The 17345-nt window shown below is 56.3% G+C and overlaps 1 protein-coding gene across 1 annotated transcript; it reads right to left on the bottom strand.

Annotated features, from left to right (window-relative positions):
• Positions 1-1909: 1909 nt before the first annotated feature.
• PLEKHB1 (pleckstrin homology domain containing B1) lies at positions 1910-17009 on the bottom strand. The gene is made up of 7 exons (XM_056116108.1): positions 16879-17009; positions 14622-14697; positions 13082-13234; positions 11578-11680; positions 10403-10442; positions 2671-2770; positions 1910-2087 (listed from the first exon to the last, which is right to left on the bottom strand). Exons 2-7 carry the CDS (start codon positions 14656-14658, stop codon positions 1948-1950), a joined length of 573 nt encoding a protein of 190 aa, XP_055972083.1. The 5' UTR covers positions 14659-14697; positions 16879-17009; the 3' UTR covers positions 1910-1947.
• Between the last annotated feature and the right edge of the window lie 336 nt (positions 17010-17345).

The raw sequence follows: 17345 nt of genomic DNA, 5'->3' as shown, positions 1-17345 counted from the left end.
TTTGTGTTTATGCCCAAGCTTGCCCTTGTCTGGAGGCAGAGTCAGACACCTTCTCCAGGCTCCCACCTCACTGAGTCATTGCTGTTGGCCTCTCGCTAACTCATTTTCCCTGGTGTTTGGGCCCTCTCATCTGTGCTTCTTCCTGGGATAGGGTCCCTGATCATTTCCAGATCACAGTTGATTGGGACACACACAGTGGACTTAATGTGGGCTCTGTCCTGTCTGCTGGTCCCACCAAGATCACTGTTAGAAAACTAATCCTCCAGAATAGTTCCTCCCTGGGCTAGATAAAAACGGAGAAAGGCTTTAGTCTGTCTCACTCAGTCCCTGGGCCCAGCAACTCCTGGATGTCTGTGGCTGACTGTGTTTTCCTTCCTTGGACTTCTGTGGGACGGGCTGGAAAAGAACCCACAGAAAGCACACGCCAGATGGTCCATGCCTAGCTCAGACCATAGAGATTCCGGTGCAGCCCCCTCACACCTGATGAGCCACAGGTCCAGTGACACCCTAAATCAGCAACATGCCATTGCCAGTTCCACGGCCTCAGCATCCACGGAGCAGAGAAGGCCCTTTTCCTGCTGAGTCATAGACAGTCCCAGGAGACAGAGCCTCTGGGGCCACAAACAAAGCCTGAGCCAGGGCTGCGCCAACCACACACCTTTATTAGCCTCTACAGCAGGTCAGGGGAGCCCCAGGTACAAGGAACATTAGCAGGCTGCTGGCTGGGCAGGGAGCATTCCTGTTGGGGTGGAGAATGGGGGTGGAGGGTTGAAAGGGGGCTGCTGGGCAACGTCAGGGAGCTCTCCTGTGTCTTCCAGGCCGAGTCACATGTAGGTGGTCCCCAGAGGGCAGAGCTCCCTCTGCCTTCTCGGAGAAAGGAGGGACAGGCCACTGGCGGCAGCCATCTCTGGAACAAAGAGCCCAGCTCCCAGGGACCATAAAAGCATTTCCCATCGGAGGCACCATCCAAGGGTCAGAGGTCACAAGAACTCACCTGACCCCAGCAACAGGATCCCAGTTACTACCCAGAGGCATCCTGACATGCAAGAACAGGGGCTTTGTGAGCACAGAAGAAACGGGGAACCCGGGAAGCTGCTAGTGGGCAAAGATGGGGCTCAATTTAGAGAGAACTGGGAGGTTAGATGTGTCAGTACTAAGGAAACGGGCAATACTTTATTCTTCCCTTTGCAGAGTCCCCCCTCCCCCTTACCCAGCAAGCCTTGTCTTCTGCAGGGTACCCATGACTGGGGTACTGCCCTCACCCTGGTGCAGGGGATCCCCACACCTTTTGTTTTGGGACCACACCCTTTGATGCTCAGGAGTCACTGCTGGCTCTGCACTCAGTAAACTACTCCTGGTGGTGCTGGGGGCACCATATGAGATACCAAGGATCAAGTGCCACATGCAAGGCAAACACCCTACCCACTGTGTACTGTCTTTCAGCCCCCAGCAGATTCCTTTTAAACGCCCCTTGGACGTGCCATGATGTACAACAAGCTCTGCACTCTTGCCCTCGACCACCTGCCAAACCTTCCCGTGTGCCAGGTGACTGTTCGACTGTCCCGTTTCCCCGCTAAAGCCCAAAGCAAAAGGACGGAAGAGCCTGTCTCTCCTGTGTCACGAGTGCCAGGGCCCGGGTAACTTCAAATCCATTGAGTTTTGCATTCTGTGCTCCACGGTGCCATGGGGTGGGGTTGGGGGGAGTATATCGGTTTCTGGACTGCCTGGTGGTAGGTTGAGGCTTTTGAGCCATGTTTGTGCTTGGGATGGAAACTTCTTCCCTAGTTGGGGATAGGGGTAGGGAGCACCAGGGGTGGGTCCAAGCCTAGAAGGAGTTAAAAAGAGGAAAAGAGGCCAAAGAGGGGCAGAGCTGAGTGGGGTGGGGGTGGGGGGCACTAGGAAAGGGGACGCTATCCTCCGCCCGCAAGCGCGCTCGGGTTCCTGGGCTCAGAACCAGCACGGAGACCACATGAGCGAGCCCAGGGCGGCCCCCGTGGCGGCCCCCGCCAGCATGCCCATGGCCAGCGGGGCGCCGGAGCTGTAACAGGGATCATCCCGCACGATGACGTGTGTCACGCCGCCGGGACCTGCAGAGAGAGAGCCCGGAGGGCGGGAGAGATGAGAGCCCAGCACGGAGCACGGAGAGCTCTTCGGAGCCGTGCTCCCGCGGGACTCCTGCCCCTCTCTCCTGCCTCCCGGAACTGACAGCTCGATGCGGGCAGTAGCCCCTCCGTCCTCGAAGGTTCCTAGCGTCAGCTCGGTCGCAGACGGGACTGTGGGCAAATTGTCAAGGAAACCCCAGGAAAGCGAAGCACCGATGGGGGTGGGGACGCTCCAGACCGACTCAGACGGGAGTCGGCGCCCATTCCCGCATTGGCCACCAGGGGTCGCCACCAGCTCAAGAACGCGTGTTGACGGGCAGTCAGGCCCGCAGAGGCCGTCCAGAGAGGGACGGTCCGCCCAGAAAGCAAAACAGCGCCCATCCAAGTTCTACTCTGAGCGTAGGGACAGGGGTTGCCCTGGAGAAGCCCCGACTGGAAAAAGACGTTGTCACTGAAAGAACAGGGCATACCCCCAACTGATAAGTTCGGAAGGGCCCCCCACCCTCACCCCATGCCCACACTCCAACTGATGGATGGAAACGGGGGGCACGGAGGTGCAGGGACTTACCTGCATAGGCTGGTCCGTAGTAGCTGCGGACGTAAGTCGCCTCGTGCGCGTTGGGGGGCACCACCTCATAGTAGTCCTGGTACGGGCTGTAAACGCGCACCTGGGGACGCCCAGCGGGTCAGCTGTCTGGCATCCCCGGACCCTGATTCGGTCCCCTATCCCCCACACCCAAGCCAGCCCAACCCAGCCCGTAAGTTTCTAAAGGTGATCCCAGGGACCAGCAGCTTCGGGAGCAATAGTACAGGGTTTCCCCGTTCTCTAAAACTCTACATCCAGCTCCCAAGGGTGCCACATTCCCACACTGGTCTTGTCCCCGCACTCTGCCCACACTGGAAAATCCTCCATGGCTCCCAACTGCCCTGCACAGGCAGACCAGCATTTGCTAGCAGCACCCCCCTCCACCCCAGTGAAGCCACTTGGAGGAGCCCAGTGGATTTCTCTCCTCTCCTAATTACTGGAAGGGGATCCTGGCTGTGCCCCCCAGGCCAGGAAATAGGAGGATTGGGGAGGAAGGAAGGGAAAGAAGAGAAGGGGCGGGAGGTCACTAAAATCATTATTGAGCATCTACTATGTACCAGGTCCTTCAGAGTGTCGGCATGTTACCCTCCCTGATTTCTACCAAAGGCATTATATGCACATTTCGCAGAGCCAGGATTGGCGCTCAGAGAATGCTCAGTGTTGGCAGGCAGTGGTGGTTGGGGGGAACCTTCCCACCCCCCAACCATGACCCCAGCCACCCTTTAGATAGCCCAGGACTCCCTTAGTCTAGTTCTCTAGGGACTGTGCTTCTTCCTGTCCTCCCCCACCCCCACCCCATGCCCACACTCCAAATGTGAACTTCCCAGAGGAGAGGACTTTAAGCATCACCCTAGACCCAGGTGACTGGCAAGAACCAATAAATATATTGACATCAGTTTTTCATGATACCCTCAGGAGATCAGACCTGCGAGGGGGCGGGTTCCCTCTCTTAGTCACTTTCCTCCGAAATCTCCAACTGGATTGCATACCAGCAACTCTGAGAAATCCGGGTGACTTAAACTTGACCAATCTTAGTGATTTCATCAATTTCCCATCCCCATGCCCAAGCCTGCTCCTCCCGTCAATACAATCTCTAAATGCCCCCACCATTACTTAAGCCTAGAATCAGGCTGGCACCCCTGCCCTCTTCTATGCATCTTCCACATCAGAAACCAGGTCTTGTGGCTTTTTCTTCTTTTGGGGTCACACCCGGCGATGCACAGGGGTTACTCCTTGCTCATGCACTCAGGAATTACTCCTGGCAGTGCTCGGGGGACCATATGGCCATATGCTAGGAATAGAACCCGGGTCGGCTGCATGCAAGAAAAACGCCCTATCCGCTGTACTATCGCTCCAGCCCCTCATGGTTTTTTCCTATGTCTGCTCTTTCGCCCATCCTCATGACCATGGTTTTGACAATTTGGAGTTATGGGACTCCAAACTGGACTTGGAAGAACACTTTCAGAATAATTTGGGGAGGAAGCCAGCTAAGCCAGAGGAATCTTAGGGGAGGAAAGGGACCCAGATGGAGCTCAGTGCTAGAGTAGTAACCACCTTCCATGTGTGGGGCCCTGGGTTGGACCCCTGGCACCTCTCATCCCCCAAAGTCAAATTATGTAAGATTGAAGACAGGATGAAATGTGAGGGTTAGAATCAGATTACAGCGTGTCTTTAGTTACTCTAAAAAGCGGAGTTTTCCGAGGTGAAATCTCCACGCTATTTCCCTGGTGCTGGTCCTCAGACACAGTCTCAGGTGACCATCCTGCTTGCCTAAGGGGATCCAAGAGGGCTTCTGTGTGGAGGTGGCCAGGATATGGCTCTGTCTAGAAGAGATGCCAGCATTCAGGCCCCCCACCCCACCCCCAGTATTACTCGTAGGGAAGCTTAGGTGCCGTGTCCACACCTGTAAGGCCCTGAGGAGAATGCAAACACCTCATCTCCCTGTGGATCACCCGTTTCTACCCTCCAGGTGTGGGAGGCCCAGAGTAAACTCTGCCAGTCACCTGGCAACAAGCCCCAAAGGACAGACTCTCCAAGCGTGATTTCCATCATCCGTCGCTCAGGCTCAGCCTCTTCTGCAGGGACAAGTCAGCTGATCAGGAGGGCAGGTTACTTGGCCCTTTTCCTCAGGAAGCTGTGGTGGACTTGGGTTTACAATCTTTGAATGCCTATTTTTTGACAACTCTAGACAAACTTCTATGGACTGGGGATTTGACTTTGTTTTGGTTTGGTTTGCTTGTATTGTCTGGGATTGCACCCAGGGCCTCACAAATGCAAGGCAAGTGCCCTTCCGCCCAGCTGTTTGAGTCTGAGTGTGGGGGACAGTTTGCTCTGATGAATCTTCACGCTCGTCCAGTTCTATGACCTCTCAGAGGGGCTATTTTCTCAGTCCTGATTGGGGACCCACTGTCCTCTCCCAAGGCGCTGTGAGAGCCCAGCTGAACCACTGGGCTCAGTGGTTCTACACATCAGAACCACCAGGAGAACTGTGTTTCTTCTGGAGCCTCCCAAGCTCAAGCTTCCTCCCCTCCTCCCTCCATCCGCCCCTGGAGGCGGGCGGGACCATTCCCAGGTGATGCTGGATGGCGCAGGGCTTAGGCCTGCGAGTTAGTGCGGCTGGCGACCAGCAGGTGGCGCTGGGATATGGTGCCAGGGATCAAACTTCCATCTTCACCTGCCAAAGCGAGCGTCAACACCTTTTAAGCATCTCCCTGCCCCATCTGGAAAAGTATTTTAAATGTATGTGTTTTTTTTTTTAAACGTGTGTGTGGTGCTGGGATTCAAACCTAAAGCCTCACACATGCAAGTCAGATGCTCTACCACTGAGCTCCATCCCAATTCAAAGGTCAGATATTTTGTATTTGGGGTGGGGATGGGGGAGGCGAGGGTCACACCGGGCAGTGCTTAGGGGTTACTCCTGGCTCTGCACTCAGAAATAACTCCTGGTGGACTTGGGGGACCATATGGGATGCTGAGGATCAAACTCAGGTTGGCCACGTACAAGGCAAGTATCTTACCCGCTGTACTATCTTTCCAGTCCAGATGTTTTGCATTTTGAGGGGGAAGGGGCTGGCCCATACCTGGTGGCTCAGGGACTACTCCTAGATCAGTGCTCAAGGTTGCTCCTAGTGTACTTAGGGGGCCATGTGTGGTGCCAGAGATCGGACCCAGCCTCCTGCATGCAAAGTATGCATTAAACCCACTGAGCTGTCTCTCCAGCCAGGAGGGAAAAAAAAAATTAAGGGGATGGAGCAATAGCATAGCGGGTAGGGCTATGCCTTGCACGCGGCCAACCCGGGTTTGATTCCCAGCATCCCTTATGGTCCCCTGAGCACCGCCAGGGGTAATTCCTGAGCGCAAAGCCAGGAGTAACCCCTGTGCATTGCCAGGTGTGACCCAAAAAGCAAAAAAATTAAGCCAGAGCTCCAACTCCCAGCCTCAACCTACCGATCAAAGAGCATCTGGAGCTGGGGCCTAACCATTTGGTTAAGTCTGTGCCCAGACGCAGCTGTAGAGACAGCCACTGTGCTGGAGAGAGTGCATAGCTTACTAAGACCACAGGTACTGTGCCACAAGGCCCCTGAGCCATTCCAGACCAGGCTGGGCACTGAGGAGAGAGCGGGTTTATCCCCACATCCTGCTTTCTGAAAGCACCGGGAGAACAGGCAGACAGACGCAAACTGAATTACAGTCACATGACAGTGATGCTAGCAAAGAATTCTCACTCCTCTCTTCCTCTATCACTTTCTCACGAACTGAACTGAACTCCACTTGAGGCCTCCTGGTGCCAGACAAGACAGTCCCACGCCTGAACATTCCTTTGTTTGTTCTGGGGTCAGACCCAGCAGTGTTCAGGATTTTACTACTGGGTCTGTGCTCAGGAATTACTTCTGGCGGGGCTCGGGGGACCCTATGAGGTGCCAGGGATACAAACTCTGGTTGGCCGCAGGCAAGGCCCCATGAGCACTCATTGAGTGCCTGCTGTATACCCATCCCTGTGTCAGACTCTGCAGAGACATGGCTGAGCAGACCGGGTGCTGGCTTTGGTCTCGGGAGAGAACAGAGACAGAAACAAACACAGCCCGACCAGCAGACTGAAGACGGGCGGGGCTCCCTGAGGGCCAGGGCTCTGCCTGGAGGGTTGGGAGCAGCTCCCCGTGGAGGTGGTGGCTTTGGTGTGGATCTGAGAGGACCAGCAGCCCTTTATCAGGCCAGGATGGAAGCGGAGAGAAGCATGTGCAAAGGCTGGAGGAGGGAAGGGCCGGTGGGAGCAGAGGGACAGGCTGACAGGGGAAGGTGACACGGCCAGGGCAGACCCTGGCCCAGGCAGGGGTGTGGGGTGCCTGTGGCTGTGGGTGTGGGGAGCCATGGAACATTCACGAGCTGAGAAAGAAAGGAACCAGCCCAGGCCTGGAGGGACACCAGAGTGGACACAGGGAGGGCTGAGCCAGCACTTACCCAGATCCGCCTCTCAAACTTACAGGGACTCCACGAGCGGCTCCCACACCTGACCGTGGGGCAAAGCCGGCGGCTCCTGGGAGGGACAGTGCCAGCGGGGGCCTGCGCGAGCCACAGAACCCCAGGAAGGGGCGCGGGGTGGGGGTGGGGGGCTGGTGTCAGTGGCCCTGCAAGCCTGGAGATGCTCCGAGCTCTTGGGCAGGGACATTGGGCCTCTGCCACTGGCCACTGGGGGAAGGGACATTCCTCAGGCCCCAGGCAGGCTTGGAGAGGCCCAGCGACTGTGCAGAGAGCTTGGAGGAGGATGAGAGCCCAGCATGCTGCCGGCTTCACCTGCAGGATGCTGAAGCGCGCCCCTCGCATGTGAGGCGCTGAGGGACCCCACCCGCCAACTCCAACCTCCCAGCCTGCCCCTGGGGGTGCCTCTCCCCGTGGCCCTACAGAGAAAAGGGGCCTCCTCCTAGAATCTCCACCCGCCCCAGTGGGGCAGAAACCTGCAGCGTGGAGGGACAAAGCACAGAATCTAACTCACCGGCATGTGAGGGACGGGAGACATGGGCAGCAGTGAGGACAGACAGATGCGGTGGAGGACAGACAGACACAGAGACAGAGCCATGGGAGAGGGAGGATGGGAGCCACGGGGCGAGGGGGGTGAAGGGGAAGGGGCCTGTGTTGTACATGTAGAGTGTATGTGAGAGGTGATGTGTGTCCATGCACGTGTGTGAGGGTGCGTGTGTGCTGTGTGTGTGACTTTCCGGGCAGTGTGTGTCTCTGTGGTATGTGTGGGGCATGTGTATGTGCGGTGTTCGTATGGCATGTGGTATATGGGGCTGAATGCATGCAAGTGCGCGGGTATACATGATGTGTGTGCATGTATGTATATTATGTGGTATAAGGGGCTGTATGCATGGGAGGGTGAGGGCGTGTTGTGTGTGATGTGTGTGGTGTGTTGTGTATGTATGTGAAGAGTTTGTATAGTATGTGGTATATGAGATGTGTGGGGGTGTTGTGTGTGATGTATGTGCGGTGTGTGTATGTGTGTGTTGTGCATGTAAAGTGTTTGTATGATATGTGGTAGGCAAGGTTGTATGCGTGTCAGGTGTGGGGTGTGTTGGGTGTGCAGGTGTGTGTCTGTGGTGAGCAGGACAGGACAGGACAGGCGGAGCAGGGACGGGCTGCTTCATAGAGTCACTGGGGGCAGAACGGTCAACCTCACCTGCGGCTCCCCCCTCTCAGGATGGTCCCTCCATGAGGGACAGTTGGGGCTCAGAGCCAGGGCCCCCAACCTAGCAAAGTCTCCCCACTAGCTGACCCCTCCCCCAGCCTCCTCAGTCCCAGATTTCCCTTCCCAGCTTCCAGCCTCTCCAGGCCTGTCTGGGCCCTCTTCCTGCCCGGGGAACCCTCAGAACTAAGTGTTCCCAATCTCTGAACCTCCGCTTACCTACCTGCAAAATAGGATTCAAAATCCTGGCATGTACAAGGGCAGCTATCCTAAGGTTCCAGGGTGAATCAGAGCCAGGCAGGGGCCAGCAGTGGGTCAGCAGTGGGGGCTTCGGGCAGCTCCGCACCCTCCATCCCACCAATCACCAAGCTCTGCGGACCCTTCCTCAGTGTCTGACTCAGCCACATGTTGGCCAGCAAGGCCAGAGTGCAGACAGACACCTGGACTGGACTGTCCCACTGGTCTCAGGACATCCTCTCTCACCTGCTCTGCCCCCCTCACCCCTGCCCTGCCACAGGCTGCTTAAAACTCCACAGTAGGAGCTGGAGCAACAGGACAATGGGGAGGGTGTTTGCTTTGCACGCAACCAACCTGGGTTCAATCCCTGGCATCCCATAGGGTCCCCTGAGCACCCCCAGGAGTAATTCCTGAGTGCAGAGCCAGGGGTAACCCCTGAGCATCGCCAGGTGTGGCCCTCTCCCCCACAAAAACAAACAAAAAACTGCAAACCCTCCACAGCTTGTCTGAAAAACTGTCTCTGGCTCCTGGCGCTCTGAGCAGAAGCCCATCTTTAGCTGGCCGCCAGCGCCCCTCACCCCTGAGCTCACACCCGCCACCTTCTGTTCCATCCTGCCAGCCTGACCCCCTCAGGTCACATGCTGCTCCTGATGCCTGGAAAACTGTTCCCTTCAGAGTCCTTCCGTCCCATGTTTTCAGTTTTGTTTAGTGTGTTACACCACACACCCTTATCACCAGAATAACGGGTGAAGCCCTCACTCAACTATCAATGACGCTGTAAATCTTTAATAGAAAAAAAAATGTTTTAAAGCTGTTTCCTCGGTCACCAGTCTCCCCTGGTTTCTTTCTGTCATTCTTTGGACTCATCCTAATTCTCGTGTCTGCCCGCCCCCCCCCCCAACCCCCACCTGGCTTGGCCACCAGGGAGGCAGCTACCTGAAGCGCAGCCCAGCACGTCTCTGTCCGAGCGTCATGTCCCGGAGCCATGGAAGCAGATAGCCGGGATGGATGAGCTCACCCTGACTCCCCACGTCAGCAAGGGAGGGCCTGGCCACGCCTCCTGACTCTTCTCTGATTCCTAGTGCATGGCACTGGGCCCATACACAGCCAAAACTGAACTATTTGTTGTGGGGTTGAGTGGGGCTGAGTGTTTTGTTTCTGGAGGGACCACACCGGGAGGTACTCAGGACCCATTCCCAGCATAGTGTTCAGAAGTTTCTCCCAGCAAAGTTTGCAGGACCGTGTGGTGCTGGCACTGAGCCCCAGTCTCCAGCAGGCCGGGGGACAACCCTCCTGCACTGAAGCTTCGTCTCCATGCAGGAAAAAACAACAACCAGGGGCCGGAGAGATAGCTCAGTGGGTAGGGCACTTGCCTTGCACATGGCTGACCCGGTTCAATCCCTGGAACCTCATATAGAGTCACTCAGGAGTGATTCCTGAGTACAAAGCCAGGAGTAAGCCCTGAGCACCACCTGGTGTGGCCGCAAAACAAAACAACAACAACAAAAGGTAAAGCAACAAAAACAACCCCAAAGTAGTCATGAGGAACCGCGGGAGCTTCTCTGGCACCACCACACCTGCCACACACAGTTCAGGTAAGCCAGTCCCAGAACGCGGCTCCCGGAAGCCGCCCTCAGGTCTCCTGACCTGTCTCCCTGGGGACTCAGCACGTGAGTCTGTTTGCTGACAGGAGTGAACCCAGACCTCCCAGCAGGTAGAGACCGAGTCTGCATCCCCCATGGTCCATGGCAGGGGGGACTGAAGGGTCAAGGGGTGAGGGAAGGGTGGGGGGCTCACCGGGGTGGAGTGGGCCTCCATCAGCGCCGTCTTCCACGCTCTGCAAAGCAAACCCACCAGAGCATGAGGTTGAGTCTGGGATAGGGGGCCTTGAGTCCCCACATTTCAGACTCTCCTCCTCAGCCCAGTCTCTAATGAAGTGGGAGACTCTCCTGGGTAACAAAGATGCCCCCACCCCTGACCAGTTGCCACCACATCCTTCACTTGAGCTAGAACTTCCCAGTTCATTTTTTTTTTTTGACTTTTTGGGTCACACCCTGCGACGCACAGGGGTTACTCCTGGCTCTGCACTCAGGAATCACTCCTGGCGGTGCTCAGGGGACCATGTGGGATGCTGGGAATCGAACCCGGGTCAGATGCGTGCAAGGCAAACACCCTTCCTGCTGTAATATCCAGCCTCCCACCCCAGTTTATTGTTTTGGTTGGTTGGTGTTGTGAGTCACTCTCGGGGGTGCTCCTGATGATGCTTGGGACCATGTGGTACTGGGGACCGAATATGGGCCTCCCACATGCCCAGCCTGTGCCCATTGAGCCACTTCTCCGGTTCATCCTAATTCATTCTCAGCCCAAAGTGTCTGGCCTCCAGAAATTCCATTCTCCCCATCTGTGTAACAGCTGGGCATGTTTGGTCTCGCAGGGGCTGAGACTCCCACATGCCCGAGCCTCTCCTCCCCATCCCGAACCTACAAACAGATCCCGGCACTCTGACCCTGGCGCCCCGGGCAAGGCCGAGTGGACACCGGACAACTGGGCCTTTGTTGGTTGCCATGGCACCTGGCGGGGTGGACAAGGCCGCTCTGTGCTTTGTCTTGCCAGAGCTCAGCGGCCCCACTCCCACACACCCGTTTCTCTCAGAGCCAGGCCACTCTCCCCTGGGAGTAGGCAGGGGAGGAATGTGAGGGGCGAAGGGAGGGGGTATTTCTCAGGGCAGGACATGGTGCTGGGAGTTCTTGGTAGGGGGGCTATCTCTGTTCGGCAGTTGAGGGACCCTCAGAGCAAAGCCCCCGATGGGCCAGCTAGCAGAGGGGGTTCTTGGGGAATTGGACTCTGTGGGAGGGCCCCACTCGAGGGCAGGACACACAGCCCAAGACCCCTGCAGGTTGGGCCCCTATCCACCCCTGCAGGATTCTGGCCCACTCCCGGGGCCTCCCTGCCCGCACCCCAGGGTCACTCACAGGGCGTCATCACGGGTCTCAGCGCACAGGTGCAGGCGGGAGCCCTCTCGCAGGCTCACGGTCAGCAGGCCGTCCCGGCTCCGGCCCTCAGGGGGCTGCACATCTAGGACAGTCACACAGGCTTTCCATCGGCCCGGCCCTGCCCCCACCCACAACCCAGAGCAAAAGCAGGAGCTGATTTCTCTGGTCCTGTGTACTGACCATTGCCAACACGTGTGTGTCTGTGTGAGTGTCTGTGTGCATGTCTGTATGTGCATGTCTGTGTGTGTCTGTGCATGTCTGTGTGTGTCTGTGTTTGTGTGTCTATGCACGTCTGTGTGTCTGTGTGTCTCTTTGTACATGTCCGTGTGTATGTATGTGTATGTCTCTGTGTGCATCTGTGCATATGTCTGTGTATGTCTATGCATGTGTGTGTGTCTATGCATGTCTGTAAGTGTCTATGTGTGTGCCTGTATGTGTGTGTCTGTGCATGTATGTGTGTGTCTGTGTGTGCCTGTGTGCGTGTGTTTATGCATGTATGTGTGTCTGTGTGTATGTCTGTGTGTGTGTGTGTGTGTGTGTGTGTGTGCGCCTGTGGTGTATCAGGGGTGAAGCACAGAGTCCCACACATGTAAGGCACCCCTGACTCTCTCTGCTAACCCTTTATTTTGGTCGGGGGTGAGAGGTGGTGGTGGAGATACTACATAGGCTCAGGGATCGCTCCTGGCTGTGTTCAGAGATCACTACTGACAGTGTTTAGAGACCGTATATAGTGCCAGGGATCAAACTGGGGTCACCTGCATGCAAGGCAGCTGCCTTATCCCCAGTGTCCCCAGCCTCTCTGCTCTACCCTTAACCCACCCCCACACCCCAATGTTTTCACAATGTCCCATCCCTAGTTAGGTCCTCTTTCTCCCATGACCCTGTTAGAGCTATGAGCCTTGGCGAGGGTTGCTGCACCAGCCAATCACTTCTCTAAACAGCTTTATTTCCTTTCATCAAGACCCTAGCACCAAGAGAGCAGGTGCTGAGGCTGAGTCACCTCCCAGACCCCAGTTTCAGATCTAGGCCTAACACGGGGGGTGAACTCAGAAAGGAACTTTGTTCTTTGTTTTGGTTTTGGGCCACACCTAGAAATGCCCATTGGTGACTGCTGGCTTTGCATCCAGGAATCACTCTGGCAACGCTCCCGATACCATATGGGACACGGGAGATTGAACCGGGTCAGCCTAGTGCAGGGCGGCACCCTACCCACTGTGCTCTCTCCAGCCCCACGAGGGGCTACTCTTGGCTCGCTTCTGGCCATCCTGGGACTGTGTCCAGCATCACCCCTGCAAAGCCCAAGCCCAGCCCACTGAGCTACTCATCCCCTAATCACAGAGATCTCAGGAATCAGGGCTTCAGAAACTGGAGTTGATGGCAGCCCAGAAGCAGGGTCGGTGGAAAGTCCTTGAAAGCTGAGAAGAGCCTTCCAAGGCCGGTTCCCACAGGAAGGTGCCCACATCCTCAGAGGGGCGCAGCTCACCCTGGCACTCGTGGCCGATCTTGATGTCACGGATGTTGAAGTGGATGAGCACACGGTCCTCTTCATCCAACGCGTTCTCATCATGGTAATAGCCCAGGGTTCCGTCCATCCACAGGGCGAACCAGTTCCGCTTCCAGCGGCGGAGGATGGAGCCTGTGTGAGAGTCCAGAGCCACTGGGCTGAGGCTGGTGCTGGGCAGCCGGAGTTCACTCACCTGTAAACTGCCTGCCTGTCAGACCACCCCCTGACATGACAGCAGCCCTTCCCCCTGGGCCTAGCTCAGAGCATCGGAATGCCAAATGGGCAACCGGCCAACATTCAGTTTTTGGAGGGGTGACGGTGAGGATGGAGTTTGGATTATGGGCTCTCCCGGTGACGCCAAGGGGCAATCCCCACTCTCTGCTCAGGAGCAATGCTTGGCAGTGAGGTGCTGGGGATGGGACAGGGCTCTGCCCTAGGCAAGGCAAGTGCCCTAACCCCTGTACTATCTCTCTGGCTCAGGCCCATTCTGGAGGAACTTCAAAGCCAAGTCCTAAACCTCAAGGTCTTTCTGTCTCTTTGTTTTTGGGCCACATCTGACCATGGCCAGGGGCTACTTCAAAGTCAAAACACAGATTCAGCCTTTTGAGCCATTTCTCATAGCCCCTCGAGGCCTGTCATTAAGGTCAAAAACCTCCCACACTCCATACAAGGGTCTGCGTCCTGGCAGGACTCAAAGGGTCCAAGGGTTGCTGAGCTAAGAGTGGGGCACAGGGGGCTTCTGGGCCTGCACCGCCTGTTCAGAGATGGTGTCCGAGGTGGGTCTGGAAGTCCACACTTCAGACTCGGGCATTTTTGTTTCTGGAATTTTTTTTTTTTCTTTTTGGGTCACACCCGGTGATGCACAGAGGTTACTCCTGGCTCCACACTCAGGAATCATTCCTGGCGGTGCTCGGGGGACCATATGGGATGCTAGGGATCGAACCCGGGTCAGCTGCGTGCAAGGCAACCGCCCTACCCTCTGTGCTATTGCTCCAGCCCGTTTCTGGAAATCTTAATGGGAATGCACAAGGATGAGAGCTCCTTAGAGGACGGTAAACTCCAGCACAGAGGCTGTCTTCAATCTGCGCAAACCTTGTCCTGGGGTCAGCCCTGGGGACCACAGAGGAACAGACCAAACCCCCAGTGGAGGAGGCCATTGTTGGGGGCCACACAGATGGAGAGTGTGGGGGCCACAGATCATGATAGTGAGAGGGAAACCAACACTAAAACGGCTATGGGAAACCAGGAACGGAGCCACAAAACCAGTGTAGTGCTACAGGGAGTGCAGGGGTGGGGAGTTCAAGGGAGAGTGAGGGAGGGCTCCTCACAGAAGGAGCCAGAAAGAATGCAGAGTCAGCAAGTGGCCAGGGATACAAGGGATGTTCCAGGCAGACAGAAGAGCAACAGCCAGGAGCAGGGAGACTAAGATTCTGGGTTCCTTCGAGCCAAACAACCCCCTCCCACACCCCAGCCCCAGACTAGCTGGGGACAGACATGGGTGTGGCCTGGTGTCACTCACTCTGTCTCCATAGCCAGCCGCCCCTCACCAGGGACATTTCTTCAAAAGGACTCTCCAGGGTGGAGCCGGAAGAAACCTGTAAAGGAATCATAAGACATGGGCTCAGCGACCAGACCCTGGTCCTGTCGCCCCCGTGACCCTTGCCCTTAAGAGTTACCGAGAGGGGCTGGAGCAATAGCACAGCGGGTAGGGCGTTTGCCTTGCACGCAGCCAACATGGCCGATACAGGTTCAATTCCCAGCATCCCATATGGTCCCCTGAGCACCGCCAGGAGCAATTCCTGAGTGCATGAGCCAGGAGTAACCCCTGAGCATCGCTGGGTGTGACCCAAAAAGCAAAAGAAAAAAAAGGTTACCGAGAGCCCCTTAAAGAAGTGTGGACAACAGGACAGGACAACAGGACAACAGGAGCGATAGTATAGGGGTAGGGCTTGCCCTGCATGCTGCCAACCCAGGTTCGACCCCCCACATCCCATATGGTCCCCTGAGCCCCACCAGGAGTAATTTGTGAGTGGAGAGCCAGGAGTAATCCCTGAGCATCACTGGGTGTGGCCCAAATATCCACCCACCCAAACAATGAAGCAATAAGAGGCCCGAGTGATAGAACAGCAGGTAGGGCATTTGCCTTGCACGCGGCAGACCTGGGTTCAATTCCTACCTGGGTGCAATCCCTGGCACCCCATATGGTCTCCTGAGCAACATCAGGAGTGACTCCTGAGTGCAGAGCCAGGAGTAACCCCTGAGCATTGCAAAGTGTGGCCCAAAACAAATGAACAAAGGTGCAACAAAGGCAAGCCAGCAGGTAGAGGGTGGGAGAGTGTCTGTGCTAGAAGGATGGGAATAAGAGCTGGACCCCTCGTCTGCTCTGTCACCTCAACACCTTCTGTATCTCTGTAAAAGTCTGTCTCGGAGGCAGGGAGAGGAACTGTTTTGGGGGGAATGAAGGTTTGGGACCACACTCGGCAAAGCCAGGAAGGTTGGGGGGTTGATTCCAGGGATCAAACTGGGACTGACCATGTGCAAGGCAGGTACCTGGACCCCTGTACTGTCTCTCTAGCCTGAGAGAGGCACTCGGCAGATCAGTTCTGGAATACTAGCAGCACAACACTTGGAATCCCAGTCGTGAAGGAGGGGTTTTCAAGATAGAAGAGCTACCCTCACATTTGGACTTCAACTAAGCTGTTTACAGTGCATGATCAGGGCTGGAGCAATAGTACAGCGGGTAGGGCATTTGCCTGGCATGAAGCTGACCCAGGTTTGATTTCCCAGCATCCCATTTGGTCTCACAACCTCCAGGAGTCATTCCTGAACAGAGAGCCAGGAGTAAGACCTGAGCACTGCCAGATGTGGTCCCAAAACAGAAAAAATAAACAACAAAAGAACAAAATGCATAAACACTAGGATTGGTTTTGGATTTTGTGGCGGGAGGGGACTCTCCCCAACTGTGCAGGGAGGGCAGTGGTCCAGGATATGAAACTGGATTCCCCCAGAAGAAAGCAGAGGTCCTGGGGTTATGCAACTGGGGCCTCTGAGGGGCTGCAGCCCTTTGAACTATCTCCCGGCCCATTAGAAGGCCAGTCCCACAGCAGCGCTGACTGAGCGACACCTTCCAGTGTTCATCTTCACTCCCTTGAGGACTCACAACCGTCCACGCTGTTCCCTCGGGATCGAGAATGTTGGAGCCAGAGGAACCAGTCACCTCACAGGGATGCTTGAGTCAGCAGCTCAGCTGGGACCCACACGGACCAAACCCAACTTCCAGCTGCCATACCGGTAGAGCTTGGAAGACCCCATGCCCAGGCCATGCCCCAGACCAATTAAATCAATAGTCTGGGGGCGGGAGGCAAGTGTCAGGCTGTCAACTGGCAGCGAAGTTTGGGAATCACACACAAACTCTGTCCTACCTCCCGTTGCCACCACCCCCCTTTCTGGTGACTGATGGCTAATGTGGATAGACAAACTAAAGGGACAGCAAATGACGTGTCCGAGAATATGATGGAGCTTGAAATGAGTCGGCCCTGTTCCTGAGGGTGAGTTACTGCAAGTGCCTCTGCCCATCCCCCTCCGGCTAGTACCTGTTGCTGCGTAGCAAGGGCTGGCACACCTGGGCTGGCACACCTAGGCTGGTGAGGCCGGGGCGTCCCAGTCCTGCTTCCCCCCCCCGAGCACGCCCCACTTTGCCTCCCTCCCCTCTCACCTGAGACTAGAGAGCCTAGAGCCCCTTCCCTCCCCCTCCCAAGTCCTCTCAGTTCACCCACCTGTCTACACCTGTTGTAGATGCAGTTGCCAAAAGGCCGCTACTTGATGCTGCAGTCACCCAACCCGCTGCGCCTGCGCCTTCTGTGCCCTAGATCGCCTGGGGCAGTCCACTCCCGGGGCAGCGCCCAGGGCCCCACGGCCCTGGCCCCGCCCCCAGCCCGGGTCCCGCCCCACCCCAGCGAAGGGGCGGGTCGTGGGGGGGGGGGGGAGAGTGTGCGTGCGCGAAGCCTGCTGGGACTTGTAGTCTGCAGCTATGAAGGAGGCCGTGTGCCCGCTCTTCCCTGGCGGTGCCCAGTGCTAAGCGGGAGCACTGCAGAATGACGGCAGCTGCCACTTTAGTCTCCATGACCTATAGTAAGTCATTTATCATGAAATTTTTTCTCCTAAGTATACTGAATTCATTGTCTAGAAAAAGCAAACTTCTAAGGGGCTGAAGCGATAGTACAGGAGGTAAGGTGTTTTGCCT

Source organism: Sorex fumeus, unplaced genomic scaffold, assembly GCF_029834395.1.
Source record: "Sorex fumeus unplaced genomic scaffold, SorFum_2.1 ptg000030l, whole genome shotgun sequence".
Taxonomy (NCBI): Eukaryota; Metazoa; Chordata; class Mammalia; order Eulipotyphla; family Soricidae; genus Sorex; species Sorex fumeus.
Note: the sequence above shows the minus strand (reverse complement) of the source record. Positions and strands in the feature narration are given on the sequence as shown.

Bases quoted from the DNA above. Each gene is read 5' to 3' on its own strand.
- PLEKHB1 (XM_056116108.1), bottom strand. From the start codon at position 14,658: ATGTCCCTGGTGAGGGGCGGCTGGCTATGGAGACAGA. The intron at 11,681-13,081 runs GTGAGCTGCGCC...TGACTGTCCTAG, and splicing joins GATCGGCCACGAGTGCCAGG to ATGTGCAGCCCCCTGAGGGC. The intron at 2,771-10,402 runs GTGAGCCCCCCA...GGGCGTCCCCAG, and splicing joins TGGAGGCCCACTCCACCCCG to GTGCGCGTTTACAGCCCGTA.